This window comes from Belonocnema kinseyi, chromosome 9 (genome assembly GCF_010883055.1).
Source record: "Belonocnema kinseyi isolate 2016_QV_RU_SX_M_011 chromosome 9, B_treatae_v1, whole genome shotgun sequence".
In the NCBI taxonomy this organism is placed as follows: Eukaryota; Metazoa; Arthropoda; class Insecta; order Hymenoptera; family Cynipidae; genus Belonocnema; species Belonocnema kinseyi.
Genome location: NC_046665.1, coordinates 75330846 through 75343806, shown reverse-complemented (window position 1 = coordinate 75343806; position 12961 = coordinate 75330846). Strand labels below are relative to the sequence as shown.

The window sequence follows — 12961 nt, the reverse complement described above, 5'->3', positions numbered from 1 at the left end:
AAATCTGAAAATTGCATGAAATTTCTTAAAGGTTTTCAATAACTTCTGAAGACCTGGAATTATGAGTATTTTCTGATTTTTTCTTTACCATGATTTCTTTTTTTGGCGTTTGCTTCCTCATCGACCTCATCCTCGAAGTACAAAGATGCCTCTCCTGAAGATTCTTTGTCTAAATAATAGAGGATTTAATATTCTTTAATAAATAATAATAATATACTGGATATTCTTTATTTTTGTCAGATTTAGCCTTAAGAAAAAATGTTATAGGAAAATCAGTATCGGCCTATGATTTTCCTATAATGAATTTCTTACCATTTTTTCGCGATTATAGAAAAAAATATTATAAGAAAATCCGCATAGAAGTAATTAAAGTTAAAAATTTGAAAGAAGTGATGCAACAAATAGAAAAATTACTAATTAATGATTTACTTATTTACTTATGTAACAGGTTATCGAATTATTTAAAGGAATTTCACAGGATTTCCCAGATTTTAAGGAATTTTACGTGATTTTAAAGAATTTCAACAGATTTCGAGGAACTTTCATGGGATTTGGCTTTTCAGAGAATTTTATGAGACTTCCAAGGGTTTCTATTGATTTCTAAATATTTTTACTAAATTTAAAGGATTTTGACGATTTTCAAACGATTTAAAAATAATTCCATACATTTTAAGGAATTCCATAGGATTTCAAAACATTTCAAGGGATTTTTGAGGATTCAATAGATTTCGAAATATTTCCGGCAATTTAAACGGATTCCGAAGAATTTTAAGAGATTTTGAAGGACTCTATCGCATTTTATGGCTTTTTAAACCATTTTACTGGGGCGTAAAATACTCTAAGCTATTTTAACAGATTCCAACAATTTTCAAGAGATTAAAACAAGTTTAAGGGATTTCAAAGAATTCTATAGGTTTTGTACAGTTTTTAAGCTCGAGTATAAGGTTTAAGTGATTAGAAGAGAAATTTGGAAAATAAATTAAATGAGTTGAAAACTCAAGGGATTCCTAGCGATTCGAAAAATTTAAAAGTATTTTAAGATGCTTCACAAGATTTAAACGATTTTATTCAATCTCCAAGGTTTTCAAAGATTTAAAGGAATTTCAAAGATTTCTAGGGATTTGAATGGATTTGAGAAATTTTCAATAAATTTAATTTAATTTATATTCAAGGGATTTTAAGTGATTTCTACTTATTTTAATGGGATTTTACGATTTCCAAAGATTTTAAAGGATTTTCAAGTGTGTCAACGAATTTCTAGAGAAACATTGGAAAATAAGTTAAACTTTATTTCAAGAGATTTCTACGGATTTTAACAATTTAATGGACATGAAAGGATTATAAAAATGGAAAAGTATTTTAAAAAATTCAAGTTATTTCAGAAGACTGCGAAATATTTCAAGATTTAAAAAAAAGAGATGTTAAAGAATTTTATACCGATTCTAAACATTTAAAAGGATTTCTAGAGAAATTTGGAAAATAAATTAAATAAAATGAAATCCGAAGAGATACCTAGCGATTCTAAAGATTTCGGGGTATTTTACAATATTTAAAGGATTTGATTGAATCTCCAAGGTTTTGATAGATTTCAAGGGATTTCAATTATTTTGAGGGATAGGACGGTGTTTTTAAAATATCTTTTTAATGAATAAGTTTAATTATATTTAATTTACATTCAAAACAATTTAAAATATTTTCACTTTATTAATGGATTTTTACAATTATAGAAGGTTGTTATGGATTTAAAACTGCAAAGAATTAAAAAACTTTTAAGTTATTTTGAAAGATTAGGAATGATTTCAAATTTTTGTTTAATTTCAAGGGACGTCCATGCATTTTTATAGAATTTACAAAAAAGTTAAGGAATTACTCAAGAATTTTTGAAAATAAATTAAATTAAATCAAATTTTAAGAGACTCCTACAGTAATTCTAAAGATTTCAAGGGTTTTACTAGAGATTTTTGCAAAATAAATGAAATGAAATGCTAATGGATTCCTAATAATGCAAAATATTTCTAAGGTTTTCAAAGATTTTTAAGGATTTGAAGGATTTAAAGGGATATAACAGAATTATAAAAATTGCAAAAAAAAGATTAGGGATAATATCAAATTTTTTTTTATGCCAAAGGGTTATTAGAATTTTGCAAAATAAATTAAATCAAATGAAATATTAATGGATTTCTATTAATTCTAAAGATTTCAAGGATATTCAGTGATTTTTAAGGATTTCAAGGGACTTAAAAGAATGATAAAAATTCCAAAAAAAGATTGGGAATAATTTCAACATTTAAAAAAACTGTCAAGGGGCGTCAATGAATTTTGTACGATTTTTAAAATTTTCAAGGGATTACTAGAGAATTTTCCAAAATAAATTAAATTAAATGCTAATGGGTTCCTAGTAATTCAAAATATTTCAAGGGTTTTCAAAGATTTTTAAGGATTTGAAGAATTTTAGGGGATATAAAAGAATCATAAAAATTGGAAGAAAAGATTAGGAATATTTTCAAAATTTTTTTTAAATTCCAAGGCATGTCAATGAATTTTATACAATTTTTAAAAATTTCAAGAATTTCGGACAATAATTGAAATTAAATTAAATTTTAAGGAATTCCTAGCAATTCCGAAGATTTCAAAGAATTCTAGGGATTCACACGTTTTCTAAGAGATTTTTAATGGATACGTTTGATTTAATTCACATTCAAGAAACTTTAATTAATTTTAAAGAATTTCTAGAGAACATTAAGGAATAAATTAAATTTTATTTTAAATGAAATAATAGAATTACACAATGTGCAAAGGAATTTTAAGATTTTAAGTTATTTTAGAAGATTTCGAATAACATCCATATTTTTCAAAAAATCCAAGGAATTTCTAGCAAACTTTAGGAAGAAATGTAATTTATTTAATTTTCAACGGATTTTAAACATTTTCTATAGATTTTGAACCATTTAAAAGACTTTGAAGGAATTCAGGAGGAGTTAACATATTTTAAGGGGTTTCTATGGATTTGAACAGATTTCAAAGATTCAAATAGATTAAAAAATATATTAAAGATCCTAAGGATTTTCATTAACAGATTTTGTATGCGTAAAGTTTATTTACGCAGAATCGCCATTTTTGTATACTTTTGTGTGAAATTATGAGTGGTCAAAAATAAATAGTTCCTTTGTAAATTTTCTACTTTTTACATTAATTCCTTAAAAATGGTTGTTTTCTATATAATTATAATGCTTTTCTGTTATAAATTTCCTATAATCGCGAAAAAATTATAGAAAATTTATGAAAGGAAAATCATTACAAACCTATACTGATTTTCCTATAATATTTTTTCGAAACGGTAATTCCTGATAGTTTCATCCTTAGAGTAGAAAATATTAAGATAGAAAAATTCTATGTCCACGATATTTTATTCTAAGGATCACATCTGGATTTGAGATATTGATAAGTTAAACCTGGAAAAGTCCCGGAATTTCGAAATTGGAATTCTGTAGCAACCCAGAAATTGAAAATTAAAAAATACGGAATGGTCCACTCCCGAATGGAAAATATACATGATAGAAACATAAATCTGAATGGTCGAGTGTCTAATTTTCATATAAATTGAAGACGACACAATCTTGAATAAATTCAATACTGCAATGATATTGCGAGATTAGATTCTTATTTCTTACCTGCTGTGGTATTGCACCCTTTCACGTACGTGACGTCACCTCCTCCACCACAGCAAACTGACATGGGTACCATATGTTGAATATGGGCACGACACTGGACGCATTTCTTCATTAAGGCAGCACAGGCATCACAGGCACACATGTGACCGCAAGGACGAAATAGGACACCCGCTTTTCGATCCGAACATACGACACATTCTTCTATCTGTGCACAAGAAATATTTCAATGGAAATTTTTAGTTCCTCGAGAATATAAACATTTTTTATCGATGAAAAGGAGATTTTACAAAGGAAATAAAGTTGTAGAGAGAATTCAGGTAGTTATCATAAAGAAGATTATCGAAATTGTATTAGTACCGAAATTTATAAAATTACGATACTTAAAAATAGATATTAAGATCTGAGAGAGCGTCCATTACACGAAGTTTAACTTTTTTTAAGTTTAAGTTTTTAATTCATTTATTCCTAGAGAAATTTGGAAAATAAATTAGGGAAATTTTAAGGGATTCAAAGCGATCACGAAGATATCAAGGTATTCAAGTTATTTCACCAGATTTAAAGGATTTTATTGAATCTTTGAGATTTCTTTAAAGATTTCAAGGGGTTTCAATGATTTTCAGGGATTTTCAAAATATTTTAATGGATTTTAAGAGGTGTCAGCGTATTTCTAGACAACAATAGGGAACAAACTAAATATTATTCCAAGATATATCTACGAATTTCAAAATTTTCAAGGGATACAATAGAATGATGAAATTGCAAAGAATTTTAAAGATTTTATGTTATTTCAAAACATTACGAATAATCTCAAGATTTTAAACAATTTTACGGAATGTCAAAGAATTTGTACGTACTCCGAAAATTTTCAGTTATTACTAGAGAAATTTGGAAAAATAAATTAAATTAAACACAATTTGGAGAGATTCCTAGCAGTTCCAAAGACTTCAAGGTATTTTAAGGTATTTTACAAAATGTTATGGATTTGATCGAATTTCAAAGGTTTTAAAAGATTTCAAGCAGTTTAAAAAATATCTAGATATTTAAACGAGTTTTAGAAATTTTTAATAAATTAATTTAATTTAATTTACATTTAAGAGATTTTAAATGATTTTTACTTATTTTAATGGGGTTTTAAAATTTCGAAAGATTTTAAGTGATTTTAAAGGGTTTCAACCAATTTCTAGAAAACATTAGGGAATACATTTTTATTTAAGGTATTTTTACGAATTTGAAATACTTAAAAGGATATGAAAGAATAATAAAAATTTCATAGCATTTTATAAATTTTAAGTTATTTTAGAAGATTACGAATAGTATCATTATTTAAAAAAAATCTAAGGAGTGTCAAAGAATGTTGGACCTATTCTGAAAATTTTTTTTGAATTCCTAGAAAAATTTGGAACAAATATGTTAAATGTAATGAAATTTTAATGGATTCCTAGCAATTATAAAAACTTCATATTAATTTAAGGTATTTTATAAGATTCAATGATTTTATTGAATATCAAAGATTTCAAAAGATTTCAAAGATTTCTAAATATTAAAACGCGTTCCATACATTTTTATTAAATTAATTAAATTTAATACTTACATGTAAGGGATATTAAATGATTTCTACTTATTTTAAGGTTTTTTTTTTTATAATTTCGAACCGTAAAGAATAAATTAATTTTTCTTCAATATATTTCTATGGATCTCAACGATTTGAAGGAATATAAAAGAATGATAAAAATTGCCAAGGATTTTAAAGATTTTAAGTTACTTGAGAACATTGCAAATAATTTCAAGATTTAAAAAAAATGTTAAGGAATGTCAAAGAACGTTGTACTTTTTAATAAATTAATTTAATTTAATTAACATTTAAAAGATTTTTAATGATTTATAGTTATTTAATGGTTTTTTATAATTTAGAAAGATTTTAATGAATGTTAAGGGGTGTCAACGATTTTCTACGGAAAATTAGGGAATAGATTAATTTTTATTCAAGGTTATTTCGACGGATTTCAACGATTTTAAGGGATAAGAAAGAATGACAAAAACTGCAAAGGATTTTAAAGACTTTAAGTTATTTAGAAGATTGCGTATAATTTCAAGATATTTAAACCTTTTAAAATCGTTTCAAATCCCGTTAATCTCTACAAATTCCTCGTTCTATTACATTTTTAGGCTGAAAAATCTTGCGAATCCTTATTTGAGGGAGGGCACCCAAAGGATTTCTTATTTAACTTTCCTCTTTCTAGTTTTGTTTTAAAGATACTAATTGAAATCAGTTTTGACTCTTAAAATTACTTTTTATACTATTCATACACACTTTATGTATTTATTTGTTATATTTAATTTGCATTATGTCACATTTTGATAGAGTGAATTCTTTTGAAAATTTTGTAAACCCTTTGAATTTTCAAAAATTATTTGTAAATTCCTCTAAATCCTTTAAAATTCAGTTAAATCTGTTGAAATTTAACGAAATCATCATCTTTGCAATTTAATTAAAATTTTCAGTAATCTAAAAAAAATTGTAAAAGTACTTTCGTATTCCTTGCAATCCTTTAAAAACTTTATTTTAAAATAAAATATATGAATCCCCGAAAAACCCTTGAAATCATTTAAAAACTGTGAAAATCCCTTAAAAGTTTTTAAAGTTTTGTGAAATCGTTTGAAAGCCTTGAAATCTTCAAAATTCTGGAAAAATTCGTTGAAACCTTTGAAATACGTGAAAATAACATAAAGTCTCTCAAAATCGGTTCAAATCCTGAATTTCTGTAAAATATTATGATAACCCTTAAAATATTTTTAAATCTTTTAAAATTCATAACAGTTCCACGAAATCCATTTAAACGCTTTAAAATATTCGGAAATCCTTTGAAATATTCTTTAATCTTTTGAAATCGTATTCAATACCTTCATATCCCTTCAAAATTTTGAAATTTAATTAAAATCAACTGAAAGAGTAGAAGATCCTCTAAAAACGGCGGAAATCCTTTAAAATTCTTTAGAGATTCTGTGAAACATCACAAAACCCTTTGAAATATTAAAAAAAAATTAAAAGCCATAAAACTTCCTCGAAATCCCTTAAAATCCATTTAAATATTCGGCAATTATTTAAAATTCTGTTTGCTTCTTCTTAAATACTTCGAAATCTTTCAACATCTCTTAAAATCCTTTGGATTCCATGGATATCATCTATTATCTCTTGAAGTCCCTTCTAAACGACTAAGCTTCCTCAAAATCACTTCAGATACTTTAAAACTGTGAAAATTCAAAATCATTTGAAATTCTTAAAATAGCTTGAAATCTTCAAATCCCTTAAAATCGCATTAAATCTTCGAGATCCAATTAAAATTAGCGACCATCCTCGAAAATTCATAAAAATGATTCGGTATTTCTTAAAATCCTTTAAAAACCTTTGAAATCCCTAAAAAACCTTGGAAATTTTAAATTCTGTGAATATTTTGTAATTATTTTAAACAAATGTTTCTATAATACTTGTTGTAATACTTTCAAAGAACTGGAAATCTTTTATATGTTTTGAAATCAAACGGTCCTAATATTTATTTAATAGTCATGCCAATAATTTTGAATAAAAATTAACCTTTTCTAGTTTCTATTGCTTGAAATTATGTAAAATCTGAAATGAAAATGAAATGAAACCATTTGAGAATTAACTTAACTTTCAGATTTTTTAAAAAGAAAAAGTCTCACAAATTGAAATTGGTAGAAATTAAAAATTCCTTAATTGTAAAAAAGCTTAAAATAACAAATGTTTAAATTTCCATTATCACAACTTCAATTTCTTATTATAGAACCTTTCATTTTCAAATGCTTAAAAATTTGTAATTGTTCTTTTTTCATTAATTTTTTATCAACATCTCCGTTAAACATTTCGAATAAGAATTTTTTACATTGAAATGCTGTATATTTAATGTTTTCAAAGTAAATTGCTTTACTAAAAAAGTTTATTTAAATAAAACTTCAATAAAATAAAGATCAATTAAAAATGTTACAATTAAAAATAATAGGTATATCAGGGCAGAGTGAGAACGCTCAAATTAATCGTTTTTTTATTTAAAAATTTAAAAAACATTCCAATTTGTTTCAAAACTGTGTCGAATTTTTTCAAATGAATAGTTTTTGAATTTGGAACAACAATAATAAACATTTTCTCACCTTAAAACAGTAAAAAATATAAAACATTCTTAAATGACGAAAAGTTTTTTTTTCGAAAAATCAAAATTTTAATATTTTTCTTTAGTTTAAGCTGAAAAAATTTCAAGTTCGACATATTTAACTTTTTTTGAAATGGATATATATGATTCAATAAACAAAAAATGTTTTTCGTACATTTTACAAACGTTATAAATTAAGTAAAAAATTTGTTTTTGAATTTCTTACTATTTTCAATACTGAAAACTGCGCACACGAAAAATTCTCTGAAATTTGGAAACCAATGGTAATCAAAAAGCAATTTAATCGATTATTTAATTAAATTGAATTAAGTGATTAAAAAAATATACTGTTTCACTCTTTCCGAATGTCAACCATCAAATTCTTTTCACTCAGCTCAAACGACTCTTTTTTTCATTCTTAACTTTATGAAAAGCCAAAATTTGTAAATATCTAAACAATTTGTTTTACGAATATAATGGACTTATATTTAGGATTCTATAATTCCAAAAACAGTTATAAAGCTTAAAAACTTTATATGTTCAATTTTGAAGGTTCTGAAGAATTTGAAAAACTTAATTAAAATTAAAAAAATGAAACCTTTTAATAAGAAAGAAAAAAATGCTTTTTTAAATCTTTTTCAAATTTTTTTTTGCTAAGAAGCTCACTTCTCAGGTTTCCATTATAGATTATAATTATTAATAAAGTATATATTTTAAATCTTTGAATCAATTAAAATATGTTATAATCAACTTCATCTTTTAATCCAAATTCATTATTTAATAAAATATTATTTAAGTTTGAATTTGTTTGCTGTTTTAAAATTGGTTAGTGTAAAATCCTAAAATTTGATAATTACTTTTCCTCTGGACATGACATTCTCTCGGCAGATCAAACACTTCTTGACTCTCGGCGCACATGCGTTACAGCAGGCAACGTGTCCACATGGGCCAAACAGAACTTCTCGTTTTCCATCAGAGCACACCAGGCACTCGTCAATCGTCGCTGACGAACTCACAGGTTCGATGTCATGTCTGTAATAAGAAATTATCGTAAAAGAGCAAAAAAAAGCAAGAAACCATGCTCGTTAAGTTGAAAAATAAATCTCTACAACTACACTTCCATGTTATACTTGATGATAAGTCAATTTAAATTTAAATTTAAATTAAATCTAACAGTTTAAAAGTTTAGGGAGAGTGTTTAATATTCATCAAAATTTGTATTTAACTGAAATTCATTTCATCCTGGGTGACCGCAAAACTTAATTATCAAAATTCTTTGACTTTTTCCTCATTTTTCCTGACGAATTATATTTAAAGACTCACATTCTAATCTTGCAACCTTTTTAATACATGATTTTTTATCAATTAAATATAAAAATTTCCGGTTTAAATTTATACATTTTTAATTTATTAATTTCAGGCTTGTCACAGCATAATTCACTTGAAAAAGTAACCTATTTAAATCAAAACAGGGACTAAATGTGGCTATTGCCTAATCAAAAAAGTGACTAATGTGAATGAATAATATGATTAATGTTCTTTTGAATATAAAATAATTAAAAAAAAATGATTTATGGACTTATAAACAATTCAAGTTCAATTTAAAAAAATTGGAAAACAATTAAAAAAGTTCCCTTATTATCAGTAATATTAGAGGGAATTTACAGGTATTAAAGGGAAATGTAAAAAAAAACTCAAGAAATTTTTTGAAACCCTACGTGATTCTTCACTACTTGTAAATAAATTCTTTAAAGCCCATTAAAATATGATCTAATCCCTTGAAATTCTATCAAATTTGATATTTCCTGAAATCTTGGAAAATGTATTAAAATACCTTGAAGGCTTTTAAAATCCCAAAACCCATTGAAATCCAAGAAAATCTTATAAAATCCTTTGAAATATTTTCAAATATCTTATAAAACCATATAGGTACTCAAAATGAAAATTTGGTGAAATTCCCTAAAATTATTAAAATCCTTGGAAATCCATTGACAATTTTTTTATTTCTTGAAAATGCCTTGGAATCTTTGGAATATCCTAAAACATATCTATTTCTTTGAAATCCCTTCAAATCATTGAGATCAATTAAAAATTCTTTGAAATCTTTCTAAAAAGTGACTAAAAAGTAATTAAGGACAAAAATGACTAAAAGTGATTTTGTGACAGTCCTGATTATTCTTAAAGTTCCAGGTTTTCGCTGTAGTCTGTTTGAAAGAATATCAATTTAATCTAATTTCTATTTTTCCGATAATTCGGAAATCTTTATAGTAGGTCAAACAGAAATGAGGAAAAATAGAAATCAGGGTAAATGGTTATTCTGTCAAATGAAATTCGGTATAATAGAAACTAAGAAATATAGACTCGGAGGACAATTTATTCACGCGCCTCAAGTCAGTGATTTGATTCCAGAAATGTTTAGTTTAATTGCTGTTACTAACGATTCAGTGTCCTTGTAACAAGTGGTGAGAGTTTTGCAGAGATTCGGATCCGGACAGAGGTCGAGAGGAGCCTGTCCTTTTTTGTTTTTGAGCTCTAGATCGGCGCCATGGGCTGCAAGGAAGCAGGCAATAAAGGAGCTGCTTTTCTTATCCTGACCCTGGGCACCCAAACCCATTAAAAGTCGACCAACATCCTGAACATCCTGGAGTTGACGTAGCTGTGAGAGGGTGTGATGGCGTAGAGCTTCATGGAGGGGGGTGTCTCCATCCTTGTCAGCCACGTTCAAATTTGCACCCTCGCGTACCAAGAGCTAAACAGAAATGAGCAGAAAATAATTAAATAATTAATCAAAAATCCAGAAAGAGAAATTAAAATTAATACTATTTCTTCCCTATGTAACGCAGTAGTTTAATTTTAGGTAAAAAGGGGAATTTTTGCGAAAAAGGAGACTAAAAGGGGATTTTTATTTATTATTCAAAAATGTTGGTATCATATAGATGTCTCGTAAATATTGAACAAAGGATCCTTCTCACGGTAGCGCATTTCATGATAGCAAGTTTTCTAGTCATATTATTTGTGTGTGAACCATTTTTTTCTAGCTTTAAAAAATCGATTGAAAAGTTCAGCACTTACTACTGATAAATTCAAGAAAATGAAAGATTGAAAAATAGATAGAAAACATAATCGACAAGTGCTCACATTTTAATTTGTTTAATGTAATTTTATGAGTATAGATAGATTTTAATTCCTCCTTTTTCTGTTTTTCAAAATTACAGAATTAAAAAAAAAAAATTAAAAACTCTTCAAATTGAAAAATTCACAAATTCAAAGTTCTACAATTTTCGAGACAATTTTAAAGGGTTACAATATTGCAAAAGCATGAATTTTGAGATGAATAAACACAAATTTTTAAAATTTTGATGACTTCAAAGATTAGAAGTCAAGTTTTCCATTCTGAATCTTCCAAATCGAAGCAATTTCAAATAAAAATCATCAAAATTACAGAACTTTGAAATTTAAATTGAATTTTAAATGTCTTACATTTTGAAGATTCACATTCCAAATATCGTAAATCTTGAAAACGAATGAATAAAAATGCTTAAATTTGGACGATTTAAAAACTTTAAGATAAAAAATTGAAATATAGATAAAAAATATAATTAAAAAATGCTCATGTTTGAATTTTTTAAAATGCATTTTTGTCAGTAAATAGATTTTGATTCCTTCCTTTTCTATTTTTATTTCCATAGAGGTTTCAATTTATTTCTAATTTATTTTTATCAGTTGAAAGCTCTCAGATGTTCAAAAACAATTTCGAATGTCAGATAAAAATTATTATTGTGTGAGAAAACATAAAAAGATTAATATTTACGAAAATAACACTCCAATTCAAAATCATTATATTTTATCAAAGGGTACTAATATACACTACTTTTTGCATATTTTATTCGATTTACAAAATTTTATTTCTACAGCCACAACTAATATACTATTTCTCTAATACGCCGTTTCACGTATTTTAGTATACAATAACATAGTTTCGTTCTAATCATATTTTTGGTTGAGAGTTAATTTTTTTTTGGTTAAAAATTTCATTGTTTTCTTGGAAATGCATCAATTTTGTTAGAAAGTCATCCTTTTTTGTTGATAAATCAAGTACATAGTCGAAAGTTCAATTAATTTATTAAAAATTAATTTTCTTGGTCGAACATTCATCATTGTAGTTTAAAAACATATTTTTAGTTGTAAATTCTTTTTTTTTGTAGAAATAGTATATTGACATGAGATTCATGCGCATAATATGCGGGAAAACCCTGACGGACAAAGTAAGTAACGAGACAATTCTAAAAGAATGTGGCGCAGAAGAGACACTAGTAGACACATGAGAAAGAAATCGGTTGAGATGGTTCGGACATGTTGAGAGAATGCCAAATGAACGACTAACAAAACAAGTGTATCAAGGTAAAGTAAATGGCAGCGTGCCCAGAGGTAGACCGCGGAAAGAATGGTTAGAATGTGTGAATGAGACCCTAATTAGAAGAGACATGAGAAGTCACAGAAACACGAGAGCCTGCATGAAAAAATGCATGGACATAAAAGAAGCTAGAGAAGTATGCCAGGACAGGAAAGTATGGCGGCAAATAGTTAATAAAAAGAGTGTCAGTAGAGTGAATGACGCCTGAGACAAAGACCTTGGCTATTAATGGACCCGAGTGGTTAACCTTACATAACGACTTCGTGAGGTTCCTCGCTTGGGGTGATTGCTAGAGAGATTGATCAGAAACCGGGGTCGGAGCAGTGTTGCGGAATGAACGTGTTATTTACTTAAATAGCACGAGAGTTCTGGATCAATCTGGAAAATCTCTATCCCTTCCACACACTACTCCTTCCCCCTACCGAGTGAGTCACGCCTACCCCGAAAGGGAAATGGCTTAATGGTGTGATAATAATAATAATAATAACAATAATAATAATAATAATAATAATAATTTGGCAATTTGTGGCGACCTTGTCACACACGATATTTTTTGTCCTAGTGCACGATAAACGCGGCTTTTGTGCCTGTAGAGCCAGCGGAAAGTCGCGTTTACCGTGCACGTTGGACCAAAAAATTAATCTTGTAAATTTAAAATGTAACTATATTCGATTTTTACATTCTCATCAGAGCAGGTATCAGGTATTTGT

General features: G+C 26.9%; 1 protein-coding gene across 3 annotated transcripts in view; it reads right to left on the bottom strand.

Moving 5' to 3' along the window:
- LOC117180829 (E3 ubiquitin-protein ligase MIB1-like) overlaps positions 1 to 12961 on the bottom strand; it is an 87001-nt gene that overhangs the window by 9207 nt on the left and 64833 nt on the right. For 2 of the 3 annotated variants that reach the window (XM_033373354.1, XM_033373355.1), the window contains exons 3-6: positions 10276 to 10586; positions 8695 to 8869; positions 3672 to 3876; positions 89 to 169 (exon numbers count right to left, since the gene is read on the bottom strand). In XM_033373354.1, coding sequence (XP_033229245.1) covers positions 89 to 169; positions 3672 to 3876; positions 8695 to 8869; positions 10276 to 10586 — 772 coding nt within the window. The remainder of the gene's footprint in view (positions 1 to 88; positions 170 to 3671; positions 3877 to 8694; positions 8870 to 10275; positions 10587 to 12961) is intronic. The other variant, XM_033373356.1, reaches the window with a different exon arrangement.